Here is an 18,133-nt window from a genome sequence, read left to right as displayed (position 1 = left end):
TAAGGAGCAAGCGGAGAGGAGTAGGAAAAAGAGATGGAACAAATTAAGAGCTAGAGATTGAGGTGTGGTGGTGGTTCATATTTATAGTACCTTTTGACTAGGCTTTAGGCGTTGTATTTAATTGGTTTAACAAAGGAAAATGTAAGCTAGTTTAATAAATTTAACTGCCTCTATACAGATTGCAAGAATATGTGCATGAGCTAATACTCAGAAAGATGGCAATTTATTCATGCAAACGTGGCAGAATGATGTGAAAAGATATATAATAAGTAGGGAAAAGAAATATATAAATAAATAAACTAGGGAAAGGTTTCTTTCTTAAGAACTCATGCAAATTTATAATAAGGGGAATATTTTTTTTAATTACTTATTAGTATATTTAATAGCAATTCCATTAATATTCTCTAATTTGATAAAAATATGCATTCCAAGGGTATTTGTTCTTTAGGAATCTTTAGTGGGCTTAATTTTTTTCTTGGGAAAGATAACTAATGAAAAATGGAAGGATTTTAAATCTAAATAGACCAATTACTGACACTAGTCGAAATTTCTTCCTAATCGATTTATAGTACATAGCCATGCATTGACATCATGCCATGACCAGTGTACCTTCTAAACATTTGCAATATAAAATTCGAATCTCATGCAAGAGCATAGGCTTATATGTATATAAAGAACTCATCACTACAACCCGATATACAGAATTTAATAGATTTTTCTGTTCGATCTATATGTGTGTATAGTTTAGATTTATTATGATTAATTCTTGAGATACACACAGACAGACGACAGAATTAGTTCTTTATAAAGTCTATAATTAACTTGCATGTTTATGATTAAAAAAATAAATAAATAAATAAATAGAAGGTGAGATCCCACAAGGCACAGTATGAGAGTACAAATCCCTATGGCGTATGATGTGAGAGGGGTAGAAAAGCTTTGGTTGGCATCTCCACTGAGTTCCCGGGACCAATCAAAGAGTCTACCAATAGGATGTCAAATTGTCACCAAAATCTTAAAACTATAACGCGTGCCTGCAATTCTTGAAGAAACTCTTTTTGTATCAATCGGTCGTAGGTACGAATCCAAGCTCTGCAATCTCTCGTGCTATTCTTTTGTTTTCTCACTTAGCTTCTGAATTCTTGCAGCACCAAAGCGTGCTTCTGAACTGCTACACTGTGGCATTCAGGCATAGATCATAGCCACATCAACTAGTGTACGAGAATGCTATTTGCTTCTACCAAGGACATGCAAGGCTGTAGCATCATATGACAAAATCTTCATCACTCCATCATGCAAGTAAGATTTATGGCAATCATTGTGATGTTCCAGTCATCAAGGTGCATATTAACCAGGCATTAAAGATTTATCCAAAAATAAATAAATATACATCCATTGACAAGCACACATGTAGTAACACCTGTTATAGCATCTGGTGTTGTTAGTGATGGTGATGATATAATGAATTAGAAAAGGATCGATACATACATAGGTGAAGCTACCTGTCAAGAACATAATAAACTTTATAATGAAAACAATATTGAAAGAGTAGCACCATTAGAATATGGAAGTGAACCACAGTAGGACAAATAAACCATTAAGGGCATCTCACTTAGAAACCAAGTAGAATAAGCAGCACTAAACCACAAACACTATTAAAAGAATAATTTTCTTGCTGGATTTTAACAAATATATTACACTAATGCCAAAGGTGTAGACTGTAGCTTGACATCTGCAATGCCACTTTCTAAAAGCCAGAGAACCTATCTTGTAAATAATGTAGTGGAGTTAGTTTTAATTAAAGTAAGAATTCATTGGAACATCAATACATTTAGAAATTATTATGTCTTATCATATCAAAAAGCAAATTCTCAATATAGTATACAAGAGGAATAAGAGGCAAGGGGAATCAGCACTATATGACATCAAGTTTGACTGGGAAATCATATGACGGCAGTTAAGAACAAAGTGAGACGATAACAAAATTTAAATGCACTATATTTCTTCTGTATATTAATCATTTTCTCCAGGCAGAATAACTCATGAACTATGTCCTCTATGTAACAATTCTCGCAAAATAAATCTAAAACTCCAAATTTTGTGATACTACATGGAAACACTCTGACGTAGAAACTGTCACATATGGAACACACAATCAAGAGTACAAATTAACAACCATGGTGTATCACATGGTTGATATCAGTCACTTCAAGAAAGCAAAACTAGGAGATAATTAAGTGCCTAACTTAGTTCAAACAGCAAGTTTAATAGGCAATAAACTTTCTTTAATCCTCACAAACAATTAAACATTCTCCAGGAAAGAATAAACATCATGAATTTGATAACCACATTGACAATAGCATTTCCCTTCTGAGTTCTGAAATGTCACACTGAGTTTTAGTCCATAATAACTCAAAATTTATTGCATTTTACTATTAAGAAAAGATCCTCCCTAGTATGAAGAATACTCATAGTTCAATAATAGTCCTGCATTTAACTTAAAACATTTCATCATTAGCTTTACCAAGTGCTCTCTAAGAAAAAGATGCTCCTCTATTTTTCATGGAATACAACTCTGCTCAAAATATGTGTCAATCTGTAGCACCATGGACTAGGAAAAGACAACCATCACTACCAAAAGAATCACCTTTTTAAGTGATCACTGCGAATAGGCAGAAACCATGAATTTATCTGTCCATCACTCTTACAAGTGAACTTATTAGGACATAGGAATATACTCTACATCATTTCCTCCACTTCTCCTGGAACTTATGCAAGGAATCAAAGGCAGACCCCACAGAGCAACCTGCTATGTTATATTTAAGGTTATCAGGAACTAATTGGTGGGTCATGGAAGCAACTAATTCATGATATACAAATACTACTTCGGTCATGGAATATACTCCTTGAACTTTTACATAAACATGCTACCTAAGGCCTCTTGTAGTATCTTGATTTAGAGTATAAGGAGAGAAGTTATCAAGTTGGTGACTAGCCGTTAACTAATGTAGACTCATAGTTAGAGGAGGCCAGTGCCACCAAGTTCAAGGAGCAAATCTAAAAGCTTCATTAAGGAATCATTTGGAGAAGGTGGTAGTATGACAATTTTCTCATGGCACCACTGTGATGATCAAAAGATAAAGAAAGAAAAAGGAATTGCAAGTGCATGTTCAACAGGCAATGCATGAATAAAATTGCCGCCTGTCCTCTGTGGTCCCCAATAGGAAGTAAAGCCACCTGGTGATTGAAAACATCCACCACAAATAAAGAGGGAAAAGATCTTCACAGAAGCAGCAAAATCACTAGTTTAAGGCCTTGAACAACTTCGAGTTTAGCCAAAAACACCTCCAGCATCACGACCTAGAGTCACTGTGAGTTTTAACTTTTAAGGCCTTAAATTGTCTCTCAACCATTTTCTTATCCCATGTGAAGTGCATTGGAATGAGAGACAGGTTGAGAAATAATTGGAACTAAATGCTTAATTGGTGTTGTATAAATTCTCACGGTGGACAAAATATTTTAGAAACTATAAAGTGGAAGGGAAGCCATTGAAAGTCAATACTACCACAACCAAATTAATCAAAATTAAGAATATATACATATAATAACTGATGCAGAAAGCAGAATGAACATTAGAAACTCATAGTTCCAGTTGGCATTTCATAACAATAAAGTATTGACGTGACAAGGCATATCGTCCTCTTGTGACATAATCAATATCAATTAGATCTTACTAAGAGTAAATTAAGGTAATAGTCTATCTCTGAAAACATTTTTCTAAGGTTGTAAGTTATCTTGGCATGATGCCATTCAATCTTGGATTCTTTAGCTCAACATAGAATGTAAAAGACAGATGACAGAAAAGCAGCAGATCTATATCAAAAACCATACCTCCAGATTCTCCAGTGAGGGTTGTGGGCTTGTTTTCCAGATTTGATGAATGATTTTAAGGAATCTTATAATGTTGAGACATATAGACAAGTGGTAAATGTAGAAGAGAACTTAACAGATAATAAACTTTTCCTTATCCAATATATCATTCCTTTTTTTTTTCTTTTCGCACACATAAGCAAGCTAATTTATCCAGAGATTGTATTGACTAATTGGTATTCCCAGTTCTTCTCATCAAGTCAAGTATACTCTGAGCCATTGAGCAGCTAGTAGACTTACATTTTGACATTGTCGCATAAATTGGTACTAGTGAAGGCTCTGCTGTTTAGGTGCCCATGCATCACTGTCAAAAAGCCGAGAATCTTTCCTATTCCTAGCAACAACTTCAATATAGTTCTTTGATGTAAACCCTAATGTTTTAGCCAATAGTTTCTGAGCTGTGACATATGCAAAAGTATCTCATCTCGGCCTTGATTAGTGACACTACTTGTCATGATCCATGGTGGTGCAGCCTGGAAAAATTCCCGTATCAAGTTTTGAAAATCTTCAACATTCTCTTCAGGTCTCTTACCACCATTCTTCCTCTTCTTTCGTTTGTCACATTTCGTGAATATCAGTGTCATTGGAATCTGAATAGAGAAAGCAAATTAAGCAGAGAAATTGAAAAGTTGTAGACAAGATTTAAAAAATTATATACCAACCAAGTTTTTGGAAGCAAGAATTATGTGGCACAATGATCTCTCCCTTGCTAGTTATAGGCAGTAGACATCATTCAAGCAGTTCAAACCTAGTACACTACTAATTTTGATGATAAAATTAAATATCTTTCTATGGAGCTAGAAATATCATTCATCACGGTCAACCTTGATTGTTACCTTAAACGATTGCAAGTTCAACTACTACAAATAAAATAAATAAGAGTCTTGAGAAGCAAAACTGTACTTGTTTTATTACACAATTCTCTTCTGACTGTCTTATTTTATGTAATGTCCATTGCTTTCTAGTTAGCCAAACTAACTAGATTAATTGCTACTTGAATTATCAATGCTACAACAAAGGGCAATATATACTGAGAAGGTTGAGCCTTCTAGAACTATAATACAAGTCTTACCTGGTTCTGACCAAGCCAACTAGCATATTCAAGATCAATCTTCTTAGCAGGAATACTTGCATCTATAAGGAGGAAGACAGACACTAACGTCTCACGGTTAAGGAAGTAATTTTTGGTGAACTCATCCCAATTTGTCCGGACTTCATGTGGTGCAGCAGCATATCTGTTGAGGACATGTAGTTCGCTGACAATCAGAAACTGCAACGAATTTCTCAAGATAACATAATAAATCACTATTGCATATCTTAAGGATAGCACATTTACCCTGTCATATAAAGAAACAAGGATAATTGCACCTTTTGGCATTTGTATCACAAGAACCATAATTTATCATTGCAGGGACTAGGGAGCATTCTGATGAACCCCAAGATTTGCTAAGTATGAGATCTAACCTACGTGCTATATATCAGAATTAAAGAAGTTATCCTCCAGTGAGACCCCACCACCACCATGGAAGACTACTTCCCAAAGTGGCCAACATGACATTTAGCTCTAAGAGCACACCTGGTTGGAACATAAAGTAAAACATGCATAGTTGCACTATCTGTTAGAGAAAATTATGACATCACTATACTGCAGGGAGGAGCTGCAATACAAAATATGTAGATATCCCCCTTTGACTGGTTCTTATTATGGTATAGAGAGAGAAGGGCAAACAGAGAATTTGGCTCCTGTTCATGTTTTACTCTGCCCTTATTCGCAAATAAGGGGGAGTTAAGTGGTAACAAGACATTCCTAAGCTTTGTTAGTACAAAATTCCAAAACTTAAAAGAAAGGAACAAGGTACTAGCACATAAAATTACATAAACACAACCTGAACTAGATAAATACCACCACAGTGGCAATTTTTTATATTCAATTTGATTCCAAAACCATGAATAGGTTGGACTCTCAAATTTCTGTAGGTTCACTTCAATTTGATGGTTCAACAGGGTCAATGGTTGAAAATACAATTCAGTTGTTCAAGAGAAAATAGTCAATTTGATTAAAAATAAGGGACCAGTGAAAAGGGTATTAATTGCTCCAGTTCGAACCAACCAATCAGGTCACATCTTGATACATCGGAGCCCAGTCCAAACCTAGTACATGCCTATACTACACAAGCATTGGTGTGTGTAGTCTGCTCCAAATATCACAACTAATTAATTTCTATTTTCTCCTAGGCACACTACAGGCTCCATCAATCAAAGCAAGTGTTGCATATTACACAACCATTCACGAACGTTGTCTTCCAGAAAGCAACTATGACTTTGTAAATGACAAATTAGTATCGAAGTAACATACTGATGCAAACTACTAGCTATGTGGAGCTGAGAAACCATACCCATATCCAGGCAAATCCACAAGGTACCAGCTATCATTTATCCGAAAATGATTGATCAACTGGGTTTTCCCTGAAAAAAGAAAAAGCATCCCCACATAAACAAAACTAGATAGCACAAAAAGAATAACAGAAACCCTAATCCAACATCAAAAAGATCGAAATTTGACACTCATAATCGCTACTTCTTCATCCCCTCATAATTTTTAAACCCTAAAATCTAAAAAGACTAACTGACGAACCGGGCTTCTTGGAGGTAAGGGCGAGCCGCTTGCGGCGGACGATGGAATTAAGGAGTGAGGATTTCCCAACGTTGGAGCGGCCAACGAGTGCGAACTCGGGGATCCCATCGGAGGGGCAGTCCTCCGTCCTGACGCTACTCTTAACGAACTCGGCGGTGACCACCTGCGCATTCCTAGCATAAGGCCCAAGCACAATGTTTGACCCCTTGAGAACTCTCCCACTCGCCGCCGCCGACGAGATGCCGGATAAGTCTACCTCGGGCGGCACGAATAGCTTATCGAGGGGGATTCGTATCTGGATATCGTCCTCTTCGACGAATGGAGATAGGAGAGACGGGGGATCGGAATCTTGAGTCTCTTCTTCTAAGGGGAGGGAGACGGCGAGCTGAGCTCTGGTGGCAAAGGTAGAGGAGAAGGGGAGGAGGGAAGCGAGACGGGGTTTGGTCGGGAGGAGGAATAGATGGGAGAGTAAGGAAGGCGGAGGGGTGGAGACGGAGGAGAAGAAGAAGCGGGATTGGAGGAGCATCGCGTCGAGTGGAGAGCGACGAGCTTGAGAGCTTCTTAGCTTTGATTTCGGCGCTCGAAGTGGATAAAGTCCCGATACTTATATGTGATATTATGGCGTTGGACTCATGGACTGCAAACAGAACTCCGGTTTGCAATAGGCCGCTTAAATATCCGTATCATAGTTACTTCATTTTCTCTTCTTCAGAAGGAAAATATTGTCAACGTTTTTGGATGGAGGGATAGAATTAACTGGGACTCGTTATACGTGACACTGCCAGAGTGGCAGTTACTGAGTAGCATAAGATTAACTCCCTCTAATTATACTTAAGAGAATATCTCGTCATTATTTTGCAAAAGAAGCACAAATGAATTAATCAGCTTTCATCACAGCTTAAGGATAGATATGAGCATACTAGCATGCACTACTGCAACAAACCGAATTGTTTGTGAATACGAAGTACTGATACAACTGTTAAAATACTTCAGGTACATGGATGATAAAAAGATTCAATAATACATCAAGCCTAACATTTTGCTGAGAAGAACCAACTAAACAAGTCAGAAGCACAAATTTTTCACTCTTCATTGATAGAAGCAGTTTCTCGGTTACAAAAAATTGAAGTATGAAAGACAAAATTATCCACTACAAAGGCAAACTTCTAAGTCAAAAAAAGAAAAAAGAAAAGAAAAGAAAAGAAAAGAAAAAACTAGCTTTCAATGAATCAAGACGTATAGTATTTACCCTACCTACTCTTCCTTTTTTTTTTCCTTTGATAGGAAAGATGATCTTGATCCTCTCTTCAACGGGATCAAACCCAAAACCAATGGCTAGACAGCCATAATTCTGTGACAACGTGAGACGTTACCTTACCCAGCTAAATGTACAAAGGGAATGAGTTCAATTGGACCATGCGGATTGCCCACAAGGAGTACTCAGGACCTTCCCTTGCAAGCCAATACCGCCTTATTTACAAATGACTAATTGCGCACACTGACAATCCTCTATTGCAAAACTTCCAATAGCAATCGCTGCAATAAAACAAATCCACGTCATGCATAACCAACTACTGATTTACCCACAGTTTGTGCACTCATAGGTCCAAGTAAGGGTTCATGTATGGTCCCCAGCTACCTCAACTAATCTTTCCCTTCATGGCACTGCCTTACAACATCATCTAACTCGGGAAATGCCGCTAGAAGAAGTAGCTCTAGAAGTTCAAATGCCAACTGCCTTAAACAAACAGGGGACTGCAGAGAAAAAAGAAAACAGGTGAGACCACACTATTAAGGAGTACACCAGGTGAGAATCATCTCATTTCATCAACTATGAGACTAGTAGATTATAGGTTAAGCGCATTTACAGAGCATCAACGTGCATGGTGGTATCCTATGCCATGTCAATAAAGCTCTCAATAGAGCGATCTTTCCATGTGGAGAATAGGAAAACAGCGCAGCTACAACTTGCGCTGACCCATGTTTTCCTTCCACCTCCCCATCCAAGTATAGCACATCAAGGTATTCAGGAAAAAAAAAATTTACCTGGAGAAAGAAATATATATCTTGAGCACACTTCTCATACTCCTTCCGACCAACGAGACTTACAAGGGAAGCTGGTGCCTTATCTGTAAGAAGACATTGACATAATACATGCTGTATGGATAGAAAAACTACATAAAAAGAATAACATGTAGATAGCAAATCATCATTATGTCATGTCATAATAGAAGATAGCTTTATGATGCATGTTCAAATAAAAATTTCATCTGACAAGATCAATAACTTGCTGACCTCCAACAGGATTAGGAATAGTATAGGTTTTCTCTGTGTATATTATACAATAGTGTCTATGGAGTAACATGCAAGTTATTTCTTTCTACATCACTACCAAAGAGTATAACTACATGATGTGAGATACTTTTAAAATTTTGAATGTTCTATGATAGATCTACAGAGAATAATTACCCTCAACATAATAACCTAAGAACCAATGAACTTGAACATGTAAGATACTCTTCAAGAATATAATAGTTATGCATAACCAAGAAAAGAAAATCCCTACTTTTACTATACCTGTGTAGTTACTAGTTATCCAATCTATTGAATATCAACAGGTCCCTCATCCTAGGGAGTAAGAATTACATTGATAAGCTAAATGCTATATAAAAGATTGGAAACATTACAGCAGATTAAGTTTAATAAACCAAACTATTACTGACAGAATAATCATTAACAATGTGACATGAACGTATGTAACAGACTAACAGTATGGCTCTAAAACTTCATCTCCAACTACGAAAAATTCATTTGAAAAAGTTAACTTTCTGTTTTCTAGACATTCAAGATCAAGCCCCATTCACTGTAGTCATTGTTTAATAGCACTCCAAAACTAAAGAGTAACTTTCTATTTTCTAACATCCAAGATCAAGCCTCAATCACTGTACTCACTACTTAATAGCACCCCAAAACTAACTTTTATCTGTCGATATCATATCATTGTCTACATTGCACCAGTCCACTACACCAAAAGTATATGAACTTATGTGAAATTGTATTCAGGTATTTCAAGGTTTATCAGATCAGGAGATTTATAGGACCTCGGTATAAAGTCAACTATTATGGCAAGTGCCTTGTGAGAAAAAAAGCATCTAATGCCTCTCAAAGAAGAAGTGCATCAGAAAGGTCATAATTAAGGTTTAAGAAGATAACATTCCAATATTTATGATGAATATGGATTCATCTGTCCATCAACCACAGTCAAAACTGGAGGTTAATATGCACCACAAGGCAAATGGCATAAACCAAACAACCACCAATGGATCTTGCCTTTGCTCAATCTTCTAAAATTACTCCCATGATAATAATACTTACAATTCCCCGAGCCTCCATCGTCACACTACTGTTTTTTAATGCTCTCAGAAAGAAAGACCCAACAGCTCATTGATAACTAAAATACAATGATCCATAGTTCACTAGACTAGCAGAGAAAATGGAAAAATAGGTCTCACCAATTATTATTTCACGGACAAATTGTGCACGACGAGCAGCTTCTAGTTGTTGTTCAGTAGTCAACAAGTTCTCCTTCATGCCATTGTTCTGACCAGCCGGAGAAGAAACTGGTGTTGCAGGTTTGCGCTTAGGATGTTTGGTTATGAAAATTCCATCAGGCCAGAGTATCTATTCCGGATCAAATATTGAACCAAATATTATCATCTCAAAATGAAATAGGAATTATGAGTGGTAATAAGATTTGATTAGAATAAAGTGGCTAAAATGCATTGTTTGCTTTCATGGGACCATATTGATGGAAAATTAGAAGTATTTTTTACATCCTTTTTTATATCTTAAGCAATTGGCATATTTAATTCGCAAAATATAAAACAACAAATGATTACTCAAGGAATGTGTTTATGGAATGAGAAATATTTCCAAGCATTTACTTGTTCAACACGGTTGATTGTAGAAGCAATCACTGATCCTTTCCTAAGAATCTGGATTTTCTCAATAAGCCAGTCGTCAAACGCATCTCCCATTCCTAATTGTAATAAATGCTTTGCTACCCAAAATGCTTGACGCCTACATAGAGATAATAAAGGTATTAGGCATGGAATCTACTGGTGTGAGATCACTTAATTATTACAAAAATGTAAGAAAATGACAAATTTTATGCTTCCAACCAACTACATAAATGAAATACCTAATCCAACCACCATCTTGAAGCTGGAAAATTACACCGACCAAATTTAATATGGGGATACTCAGATTAGGGGGCACCCACTGCATTAAGAAATGCATAGTGTTATCTAAGTGCACAAGATGGAATAGAATACAACAATTAAAGGAGTTAACATTTATAGACAAAGCATTTATGTAAAACTCAGTTATTTAAATGGATTTTATGGAAGAAAAAAAAGTATTACTTACTTCAGTAGGGATAACCAAGTCCTCATCATTTTCAACTACCTGAGACATCTTTTGTGGACTCTCATCCCCTAATGAAATTTTCTTAGGTTTCTCTGATTTTCTGACTGAGGAAGCATCATTCTGAAGCTTGGTCTCATTGTCAATCCCAGGATTATCTAGATATAAATCTGCACTTGTTCCTGTTTTATGTTGCATGTTTCCTTTCCTCAGCCTCAAACCATCTGCCGCAATGTAGTTCTTGTTAATTTGTATAAAATCTTCTTTACTAGCATAACTTGAAATTTTTCCTATAGAAGACAAGTGGTCATTCAGATCTTCAGCTGAGCTGCAAATGTTTGCAGTCTTCTCAAATGGTTTCTCATGTAAGCTAACTGGAGATATAATCAGATAGAGAGGTCTATGTTAGGAAACCAAATATATGATTAAGGTGGAGGGGTCAAAGCTAAAATTCATTAAAATAAAAGAAAGGGAGAAAACAAGATCACCTGACAATGTTTGAATAATTGAGAGAGAATCTGAGAACATGTATGTCTGCATTACATAGTATTGTATAACCAGTTTATTCCAACCAAGAAAAGGTAAACATACAATGAGAATGACTAGAATATTAAAAGCAAATGCTAACCTGTGAATCAACACTAAGAAAATCCCACACCTCTATAGATCCCGATATAGTTGGAATTTGGAGAAGCTTCTATGGATTAGGAAAGAGAGTAAGTATTATGAGGCATGTCTTAATAAAAGTACAAAAGAAGTTTGAAAGCAAATAAAATAGTTGGAGTGGTGTGATAAGAAATTATTTCTGGGGGTGAACGGGCCATGTAGATAGTCAATTTCAGCTTTATAAAAAAATATGATTTGCACCTTAAGGAACTTCGCAATACACCTTCTAGGACTAGCATTGCAACAAGAATGTCATTAAATCATGAAACGCGAGTTGAAGGAAGCAAGACTAATTCTTCTATCAGCATTATGAACTGATTAAGAAACTTGCTTAGCCTTGAGTGTGACTAAACAACTCACCTTCAAATATGTGTCAAGCAATTTACATCTTTCTTGAACAACAGAAACCTCTAATCCGGATGAAAGAAAGTGTTTCGGTGGCAAACTAAGATTATACTCGGGAAATTCTTTCAAACGTCGATGTAGCTCCTCGAAATGACGAAACCTAATAAAAAACACTGAACATTAAAAGCCAGAAATAATTAAATTTCACATTTTCTAAGCAAATTCAATGAGACTTAGTGCATAATGAAAAAAAAATGGTAAATATTCTTTTCCAAGTAAGGAGAAACATCTCCCTTGAGATACTTGATCTAATACCTCCTCTTGATGGACCAACTATAGTTGTTTGCATCATTCACTGCAATGGAGTATACAGCAAACGTTCCTGATCCACTCCTTACAATATTGGCTCCTGATACCTGCATTCAGTAATGCCTTCATCAATCAAATATAATTACTAGAAATTGGAGCATATTCAATTTTGGATAGTTTTATCAGGAATTACCTCACATCTTAACTTTATAAATGAATCTGCCAGGACACAATTGTCGGGGTACTTAGATAAAGATGATTCAGAAGTGGAAATGGATGACTGAGAAGAAGAAGTATCTGCTCCACTATAAATCCTACCCAAAATATCCACTTCAGGGTCATCACCAAAATTTTCTGTTCTTGAACCATTTTTGGATGCATTTAGTATATCCTGGCCATCTCCCAGTGGAAAAGATGTTCTTTCAATCTCTTGCCAGGCTGGGACTTTTCGACTGCTTGACCGAGATCTTTTTCTTCCTGATGAAGTGCTTGATGCCCTTGGATTGCGACCATGAACTTTATTACTCTTCTTAGCTTTGTCGAAATCAGAAATTTCCAGAGGATGACGTATTTGTGAGGAAGAAACATTTCCTTGCCTTTTGCTTTCCCAAACTCTGGTTCCAGGAGAATCAAGACCTGTTACATTATTGTTTTCATCATCTTCAGTAGGATAAGAGCTCTCACTATCTGGTCCAATCTCTTCATGATAGGTTTGCCCTTTCCTTTCTTCATCTAATGTATTTGTCTGATGATTTGAGCCATTAGAATCAGCATGGGAATGCAAACTTTCTACCAAACGATGATCCTCACATTTAGAGGGAGTGATGATTTTACTTTGTATCTTAACAGTATTCCTGTGACATTCTGCTGAGTTGTCTTCTGGCACCAAGGAATGATGTAATAGATAAGTGTTCCCTGAAGATGTATTCTGCGGAGCATGTTTTGACACCTGATCTGGGTCATCCTTCTTTCTGTAATTTCTTCCTTTTGTCCACATATTTTCAAAATGTTCTGGTGCAAGAGCTTGATTCTTTCTTTTTGAAATCATATCCAAAGTTTGTGCCCACTCACCTCCACAACTATTTGTTACCATCTTCTTTTCATCATTGTTTGAAGAATCTAAATGCAAACCACTAGTAGAAAGTGTTTGAGCTTCTATACCCACAAGGTTTGAATTGGAAGGAAGCGGAATATTGCTCGTAGGCACCATAGAATTGCTGAGCAAATTAGGAGCAGCTTTTTTTGAATTATTCTGAGAATATGTTGGGTTACTACTCCTAATGAGCTGGCCATCTGCAGTTTTTGAATACTCATTCCTAAACTGCACAAGTTCAACCCCTGGAGCTGAGCGGTCCTGTAAAGCAGAAAGTTGATCTGCTGATGGCACTGGAGGCCCATTTCTCTTGATCAGGATTGCCTCTTCTTCTGAAGGTGTAGCTTTCTTCACAGCCTTATTGGCATAAGAAAGAGCCAAAGATTCAATCCTTTCATTAATGAACCTGTCATGCATATTAAAGCCACAAACTAAGTGGATAGAACTAACATGTTGTCGAGGAATACGTAGAATTAGGCAGTTACCTAGGATTCGCTAAGTTCAGAACTGGTCTAATAACTGAACAGGAAAGAAGTTCTCTAACAGTGTAGCGGAAGAAAGAGCACTGTAGGTCTTCGGACTTGAAAGTGATAGAGATAAGCCCATTCATGAAACGCTGCAAAACCTGTAGAGAAATTTTTTGGAAATGTTAAATTCTATTCTCTGAATCCTCTATTAGTTCATTTGCACAGTATACATCATTAATAGTCAATAAAGCTTACTTTGAACTTGATACTTTTTAAACATGAACTATAACTTTTTCATTTGAATGTATAGTACTTCGCCATCTGTTCAACTTTGATCATACACAGATACAACAAACAGTAACACCACCAAGCAACTAGTAGTGCAGTTAAAAAATTATTCCATTTGAAGCACTATTTCTGAAAGAAGGGCAAATTAGGAATCTTGTGTCATTAGTTATTTTACTTCAACTAATCAAACCATGGAATGAAACTCAATTCACCCAAGAAAACAAATAAATTAAATAAAAAGTTATTGCAGAAGAATATTAGACTCAAGTCTCAAGTCCAAACTATTGAAAGATCAGAGCATAATATGAAGGTCATTATCATAATTCACAACCAACAACTCCATACCGCTTCCCTGAGTAATTTTTTTTAGGAGAACCCCAAGTAATTTAAGATGCAAGTGAAACAGGTTTTAACTCTTAAGTAAAGCATTTGAAGAAAAGGTTACGGTCAAAGGGAGATATATAACTGATATAAGTTATATAACCAATGTCTCTGACAAGTCTATTCATATCCACTAACATCCATAATTTCATAAGCTTCAATATTTAAAGTTGAATATGAGTGGCACATTATTTGAGATTTAAGGCGGTGATCAGCAATCACATCATGCATGGGCAGGAATTAGTTAGAGCGATGATGATATATTCCTAACAATATTGAAATGAAGATACGATGTTCAGCTACTGTTTCTACTATGTCCTCTTTTTTTCTAGATCATAAAGCATCCATAAGCATCCTCCAATAAATATTTTTAATTTCATTAGAGCACCACTATTGGATTTTTCAGGTTGTTGAAATACACCTCCAAAGTGAGCAGCCGTATCAGTCATTCAGCAGGCCATATAAATATATTGAAATTGATCACCAAGCAACATAAGGAAAATAACACAATATATTATCTAAATCAGGAAGCGCACACAACCTTGTGTTCAGCATCCGCGGAATATAAAGCTGGATGTAATTTTTTTTCAGCTGCTAGAACTAGTCGCAGTTCAGTATCACGACGTTCAGTCGGCAGATTTTCAAACTTCTGCTTACCAATCTTAGCTTCGATAGAACGATATAGCTCCAAATGATTGCATACAATGTTAATGATATCCCTGCAACAAAGTAGACAAGATTTAATGTAGAAATAGATAAATTTGAAAGAAATGCTGACGTTGCGTGTAAAGTAGGAAGAAAGAAATTCAATGTCTTAAACCTGGTGATGAGATCAATAAGATTTATATCTCTTGCTCGACTGGAAATTTCTCCAAGGACACCATTCATAATTTCAATTAATTCTTCTGGACCATCCCTGTCAGGCGTTATACGTGAGTACCAGAGATCTGTTACCCATTCAGATATTAAGTGCCTTGTGAATTGCTCAATTGCTACTTCAACTGCAGGCGAGTTCACCTTCATCCTCCAATCTGACTTGCGAGACTTTGCAAGGGCAAAGTTTCGAAGTTCAACGGATCTCTTTTTCACAGATTGATCAACCAGGGAATCTTTGTTGAGTGTCCTTTTCCGAATATCAAGTTCGAGTGACATGTACCGAAAAAAAATGATCAATGCAGTGGCAACAGGCAGGTTAACCCAAACTGAAGAGCTTGTCACTGGATTGAAAGATGATGATTAATCCAAGGTAATTTCCAGATACAAAAGTTACATATATAAGTTCTCCACAGCTATGCACATATGATTAAACATGAATCAGCAGAACCAGTTACCAAATCAAAGGGGAATCATTAGGAAACCAACAAGAGACACGAGCTTTCTTCTTCTTCTTCTTCTTATTCTTCTTTCCTTTTCATTCTTACTGAATTAGTTGAATTTGAACTAAACAATGCTAATATAAAAACCTTAAAAGAAACCAAAATTTTAGACAATTTATAAGAAGACCAGTGAATAAGACATAATAGGTACACTAAGTGGCTGTCCTTCCACAGAATATATGCCTCAAATCTATCAGACAATTCTACTCCTATTTCTAAGTATTTCATTTCACGTGTACGAAATCATAGCCCTTCTCTCTAATTAGTGCATCATTAGAGATCTCAAGCACTCATCAAAGAATCACGAGAAGAACGATTTGGCTAAACGGACACAAATCAAAATCGAACTGTTAAAAGAGAGGAACTCACGGGACATGAGATAGGAGAGACCAAAGACGCATATGAGGAGCAAGACGACGCGCTTCTTGGCCTCCTCCGCCAGGTCGCGCACAGCCTGCCTCCCCGCAGCCATCTCCGCCCCTCTCCGGTCGAATCGCCGCCGAATCGAACCCCCTCAATTTCAAATCAAAACCTCCGATCGAACCCCTCCACGGATGGAGATCTCCTCTTCTTCTCCTATCTACCGAGAAAAGAGAAGCAAGTCAAAAATTAGGTTTCGCGGCGGAGGACGGCGGTGATCGGATTCAGCTGTAGGAGTCCAACGCCGAGAAGAGAAGAAGAACAGAGGCTCTCGTCTCCCCCTCCTTATGCGGGCCACCGGGCTGCGGTTTGGTGGCCTAAATGACAGAATAGCCCATTAGGAAGAGACTAAACAGGCAGTTACCTCTCAAGAACTTGTGTAACTACAAGCACCGCCGCATAGACCTAGAATTTGACCTAGTCCCGATCGACAAGCCACGTCGATTGCCTACAGACTCCGCCTGCACGAAAGTCTCAAAAGCGAGCAGTCGGCAGCATCTATTGGCTCCCATTCCTGCAACCGGGAATGCACGCGATCTTCTGCATTCAGGGGATGGAGCTCGACCCGTGCTTCCACGTAAGCGGGTGTGGATTAGTCCATTCGGCAGTCCTAAACGAAGAGCAACTACCAGTCATCAACCGCTGGCTCGCGATCTAAAGATATATATTGTAAGGTAAAGCAGTTGCTATAAGAATACTAACATGAAATAAGTTTCCAATCTCACGAGTTGTCAAATAGCCTGGCCTTAGTTCATAAGGATTATTTATGAATAAGATCTTACAACTTATAATTTATGTCATATATCTAATTGTACCATGCACTAACGCCCCCAGAGGACATTAATTTTCATGTGGATTTGGGTACCATAATTGTCTATTATACGAAGAGGGTCTGAGTATCCTTGGATTCTTTCACATTCAAGCATTTAAAATTTTTATTAAAAAAAATCAACCAACGGGCTGAATATAATTTGTGACCTGAGAGTGAAATAGCATATTAGAGATCAATTTCATACAACTATAATTAGCTTTTCTTCTTCTTTTCTCTTTGTGTGTGTGTGTAGGGGGTGGAAGTAGATTTAAATTGCAACACTGACAAAACAAAGAACAAGCATAGCAGTGCAGAATCAAGCTTTGCAAAGTCTCATAATTTCTCAGGAGAGAACTACCACACAATCTACTGGCTTCAGCCTCTGGACCTACATAATCCTGTTAGCACTTGCCTTTTTTTCGCACCACAGCTGCCCAGGCATGCATAAAATGAGAATGAATTTCAAACAGCAACCTGCATGCAGGTTCTTTACCAAATAGAGATTTGCATAAGGAAAGAGACGGATTTCACAGCAAATTGCTCTCAGGCAAAATTCAAGTTAATTCTTCGGTATCAGTATCAATAGTGCCTTTTTCTTCCAAGTGAATAGGAATGGTTAGAGTTCTTCAGAAGTTCAGATAGTAATAGCTCCAATTTATGGGCCTCTTAAGTTCTCAGAGTCTATATACCCAGCCGATTGCCGACCAAAGCGGCGCTGTGTTAGCCACTCGATATCAAAAGCTTCCGAAACATAAAAACAATTTGAAATTTTAAATTACCTGTTCATGTAGCCTTTGTTCATCAATACATCAAAAAATCTACAAATAGAAGATACCAAAGAGATCTTCTTGAACCGACTTACCGCATTACTTGTTAACTGATAGAAGTAATTAACCTGACCTCATTTCAAACAGTAGTCTCAGCAAGACAAAAAAATAAAGATCTTACAACAGAGCTAGTTAAGAGGAGTTTTAACTATTTACATCT

The 18,133-nt window shown here is 37.0% G+C and overlaps 2 protein-coding genes across 5 annotated transcripts; both read right to left on the bottom strand.

Annotated features, from left to right (window-relative positions):
• Positions 1–782: 782 nt before the first annotated feature.
• LOC140770717 (GTP-binding protein At2g22870) lies at positions 783–7,178 on the bottom strand. 2 transcript variants are annotated; one of them, XR_012106042.1, is made up of 5 exons: positions 6,566–7,178; positions 6,327–6,396; positions 5,003–5,165; positions 4,171–4,520; positions 783–1,256 (listed from the first exon to the last, which is right to left on the bottom strand). XR_012106042.1 is itself a non-coding variant. In XM_073111977.1 (4 exons), the coding sequence occupies exons 1-4, from the start codon at positions 7,089–7,091 to the stop codon at positions 4,302–4,304; spliced, it is 978 nt and encodes a 325-aa protein (XP_072968078.1). In that variant the 5' UTR covers positions 7,092–7,178; the 3' UTR covers positions 3,990–4,301. The 2 variants fall into 2 exon arrangements, 1 of the variants encoding a protein (XP_072968078.1); XM_073111977.1 differs by lacking the exon at positions 783–1,256 and having other exon boundaries at positions 3,990–4,520.
• Positions 7,179–7,631: 453 nt separating this feature from the next.
• Positions 7,632–16,875, bottom strand: LOC140769860 (uncharacterized). Of its 3 annotated transcripts, XM_073110747.1 has the most exons (16): positions 16,285–16,874; positions 15,360–15,756; positions 15,081–15,258; positions 13,889–14,028; positions 12,504–13,809; positions 12,317–12,417; positions 12,017–12,161; positions 11,619–11,687; positions 11,479–11,524; positions 10,994–11,364; positions 10,767–10,846; positions 10,510–10,645; positions 10,078–10,246; positions 8,612–8,694; positions 8,205–8,320; positions 7,632–8,101 (listed from the first exon to the last, which is right to left on the bottom strand). In XM_073110747.1, exons 1-15 carry the CDS (start codon positions 16,385–16,387, stop codon positions 8,210–8,212), a joined length of 3,435 nt encoding a protein of 1,144 aa, XP_072966848.1. In that variant the 5' UTR covers positions 16,388–16,874; the 3' UTR covers positions 7,632–8,101; positions 8,205–8,209. The 3 variants fall into 3 exon arrangements, with proteins under 3 accessions (XP_072966848.1, XP_072966849.1, XP_072966847.1); XM_073110748.1 differs by having other exon boundaries at positions 7,632–8,320; positions 11,619–11,684; positions 16,285–16,875; XM_073110746.1 differs by having other exon boundaries at positions 7,632–8,320; positions 16,285–16,872.
• Positions 16,876–18,133: the final 1,258 nt, after the last annotated feature.

This window comes from Typha angustifolia, chromosome 11 (genome assembly GCF_048772165.1).
Source record: "Typha angustifolia cultivar Huaian chromosome 11, ASM4877216v1, whole genome shotgun sequence".
In the NCBI taxonomy this organism is placed as follows: domain Eukaryota; kingdom Viridiplantae; phylum Streptophyta; class Magnoliopsida; order Poales; family Typhaceae; genus Typha; species Typha angustifolia.
This window is presented reverse-complemented; position numbering and strand designations above follow the sequence as displayed.

What these genes read in the sequence shown, in the direction of transcription:
- LOC140770717 (XM_073111977.1), bottom strand. Translation starts at nt 7,091, where the DNA reads ATGCTCCTCCAATCCCGCTTCTTCTTCTCCTCCGTCTCCACCCCTCCG. An exon ending in GTGGATTTGCCTGGATATGG is followed by an intron (nt 5,166 to 6,326) that starts GTATGGTTTCTC and finishes TGTCCTCAACAG; the next exon opens with ATATGCTGCTGCACCACATG. An exon ending in GTTGGCTTGGTCAGAACCAG is followed by an intron (nt 4,521 to 5,002) that starts GTAAGACTTGTA and finishes TTCTCTATTCAG; the next exon opens with ATTCCAATGACACTGATATT.
- LOC140769860 (XM_073110747.1), bottom strand. Translation starts at nt 16,387, where the DNA reads ATGGCTGCGGGGAGGCAGGCTGTGCGCGACCTGGCGGAGGAGGCCAAG. An exon ending in CTTATTGATCTCATCACCAG is followed by an intron (nt 15,259 to 15,359) that starts GTTTAAGACATT and finishes ACTTTGTTGCAG; the next exon opens with GGATATCATTAACATTGTAT. An exon ending in ATATATATTTCTTTCTCCAG is followed by an intron (nt 8,321 to 8,611) that starts GTAAATTTTTTT and finishes TTTTCTCTGCAG; the next exon opens with TCCCCTGTTTGTTTAAGGCA.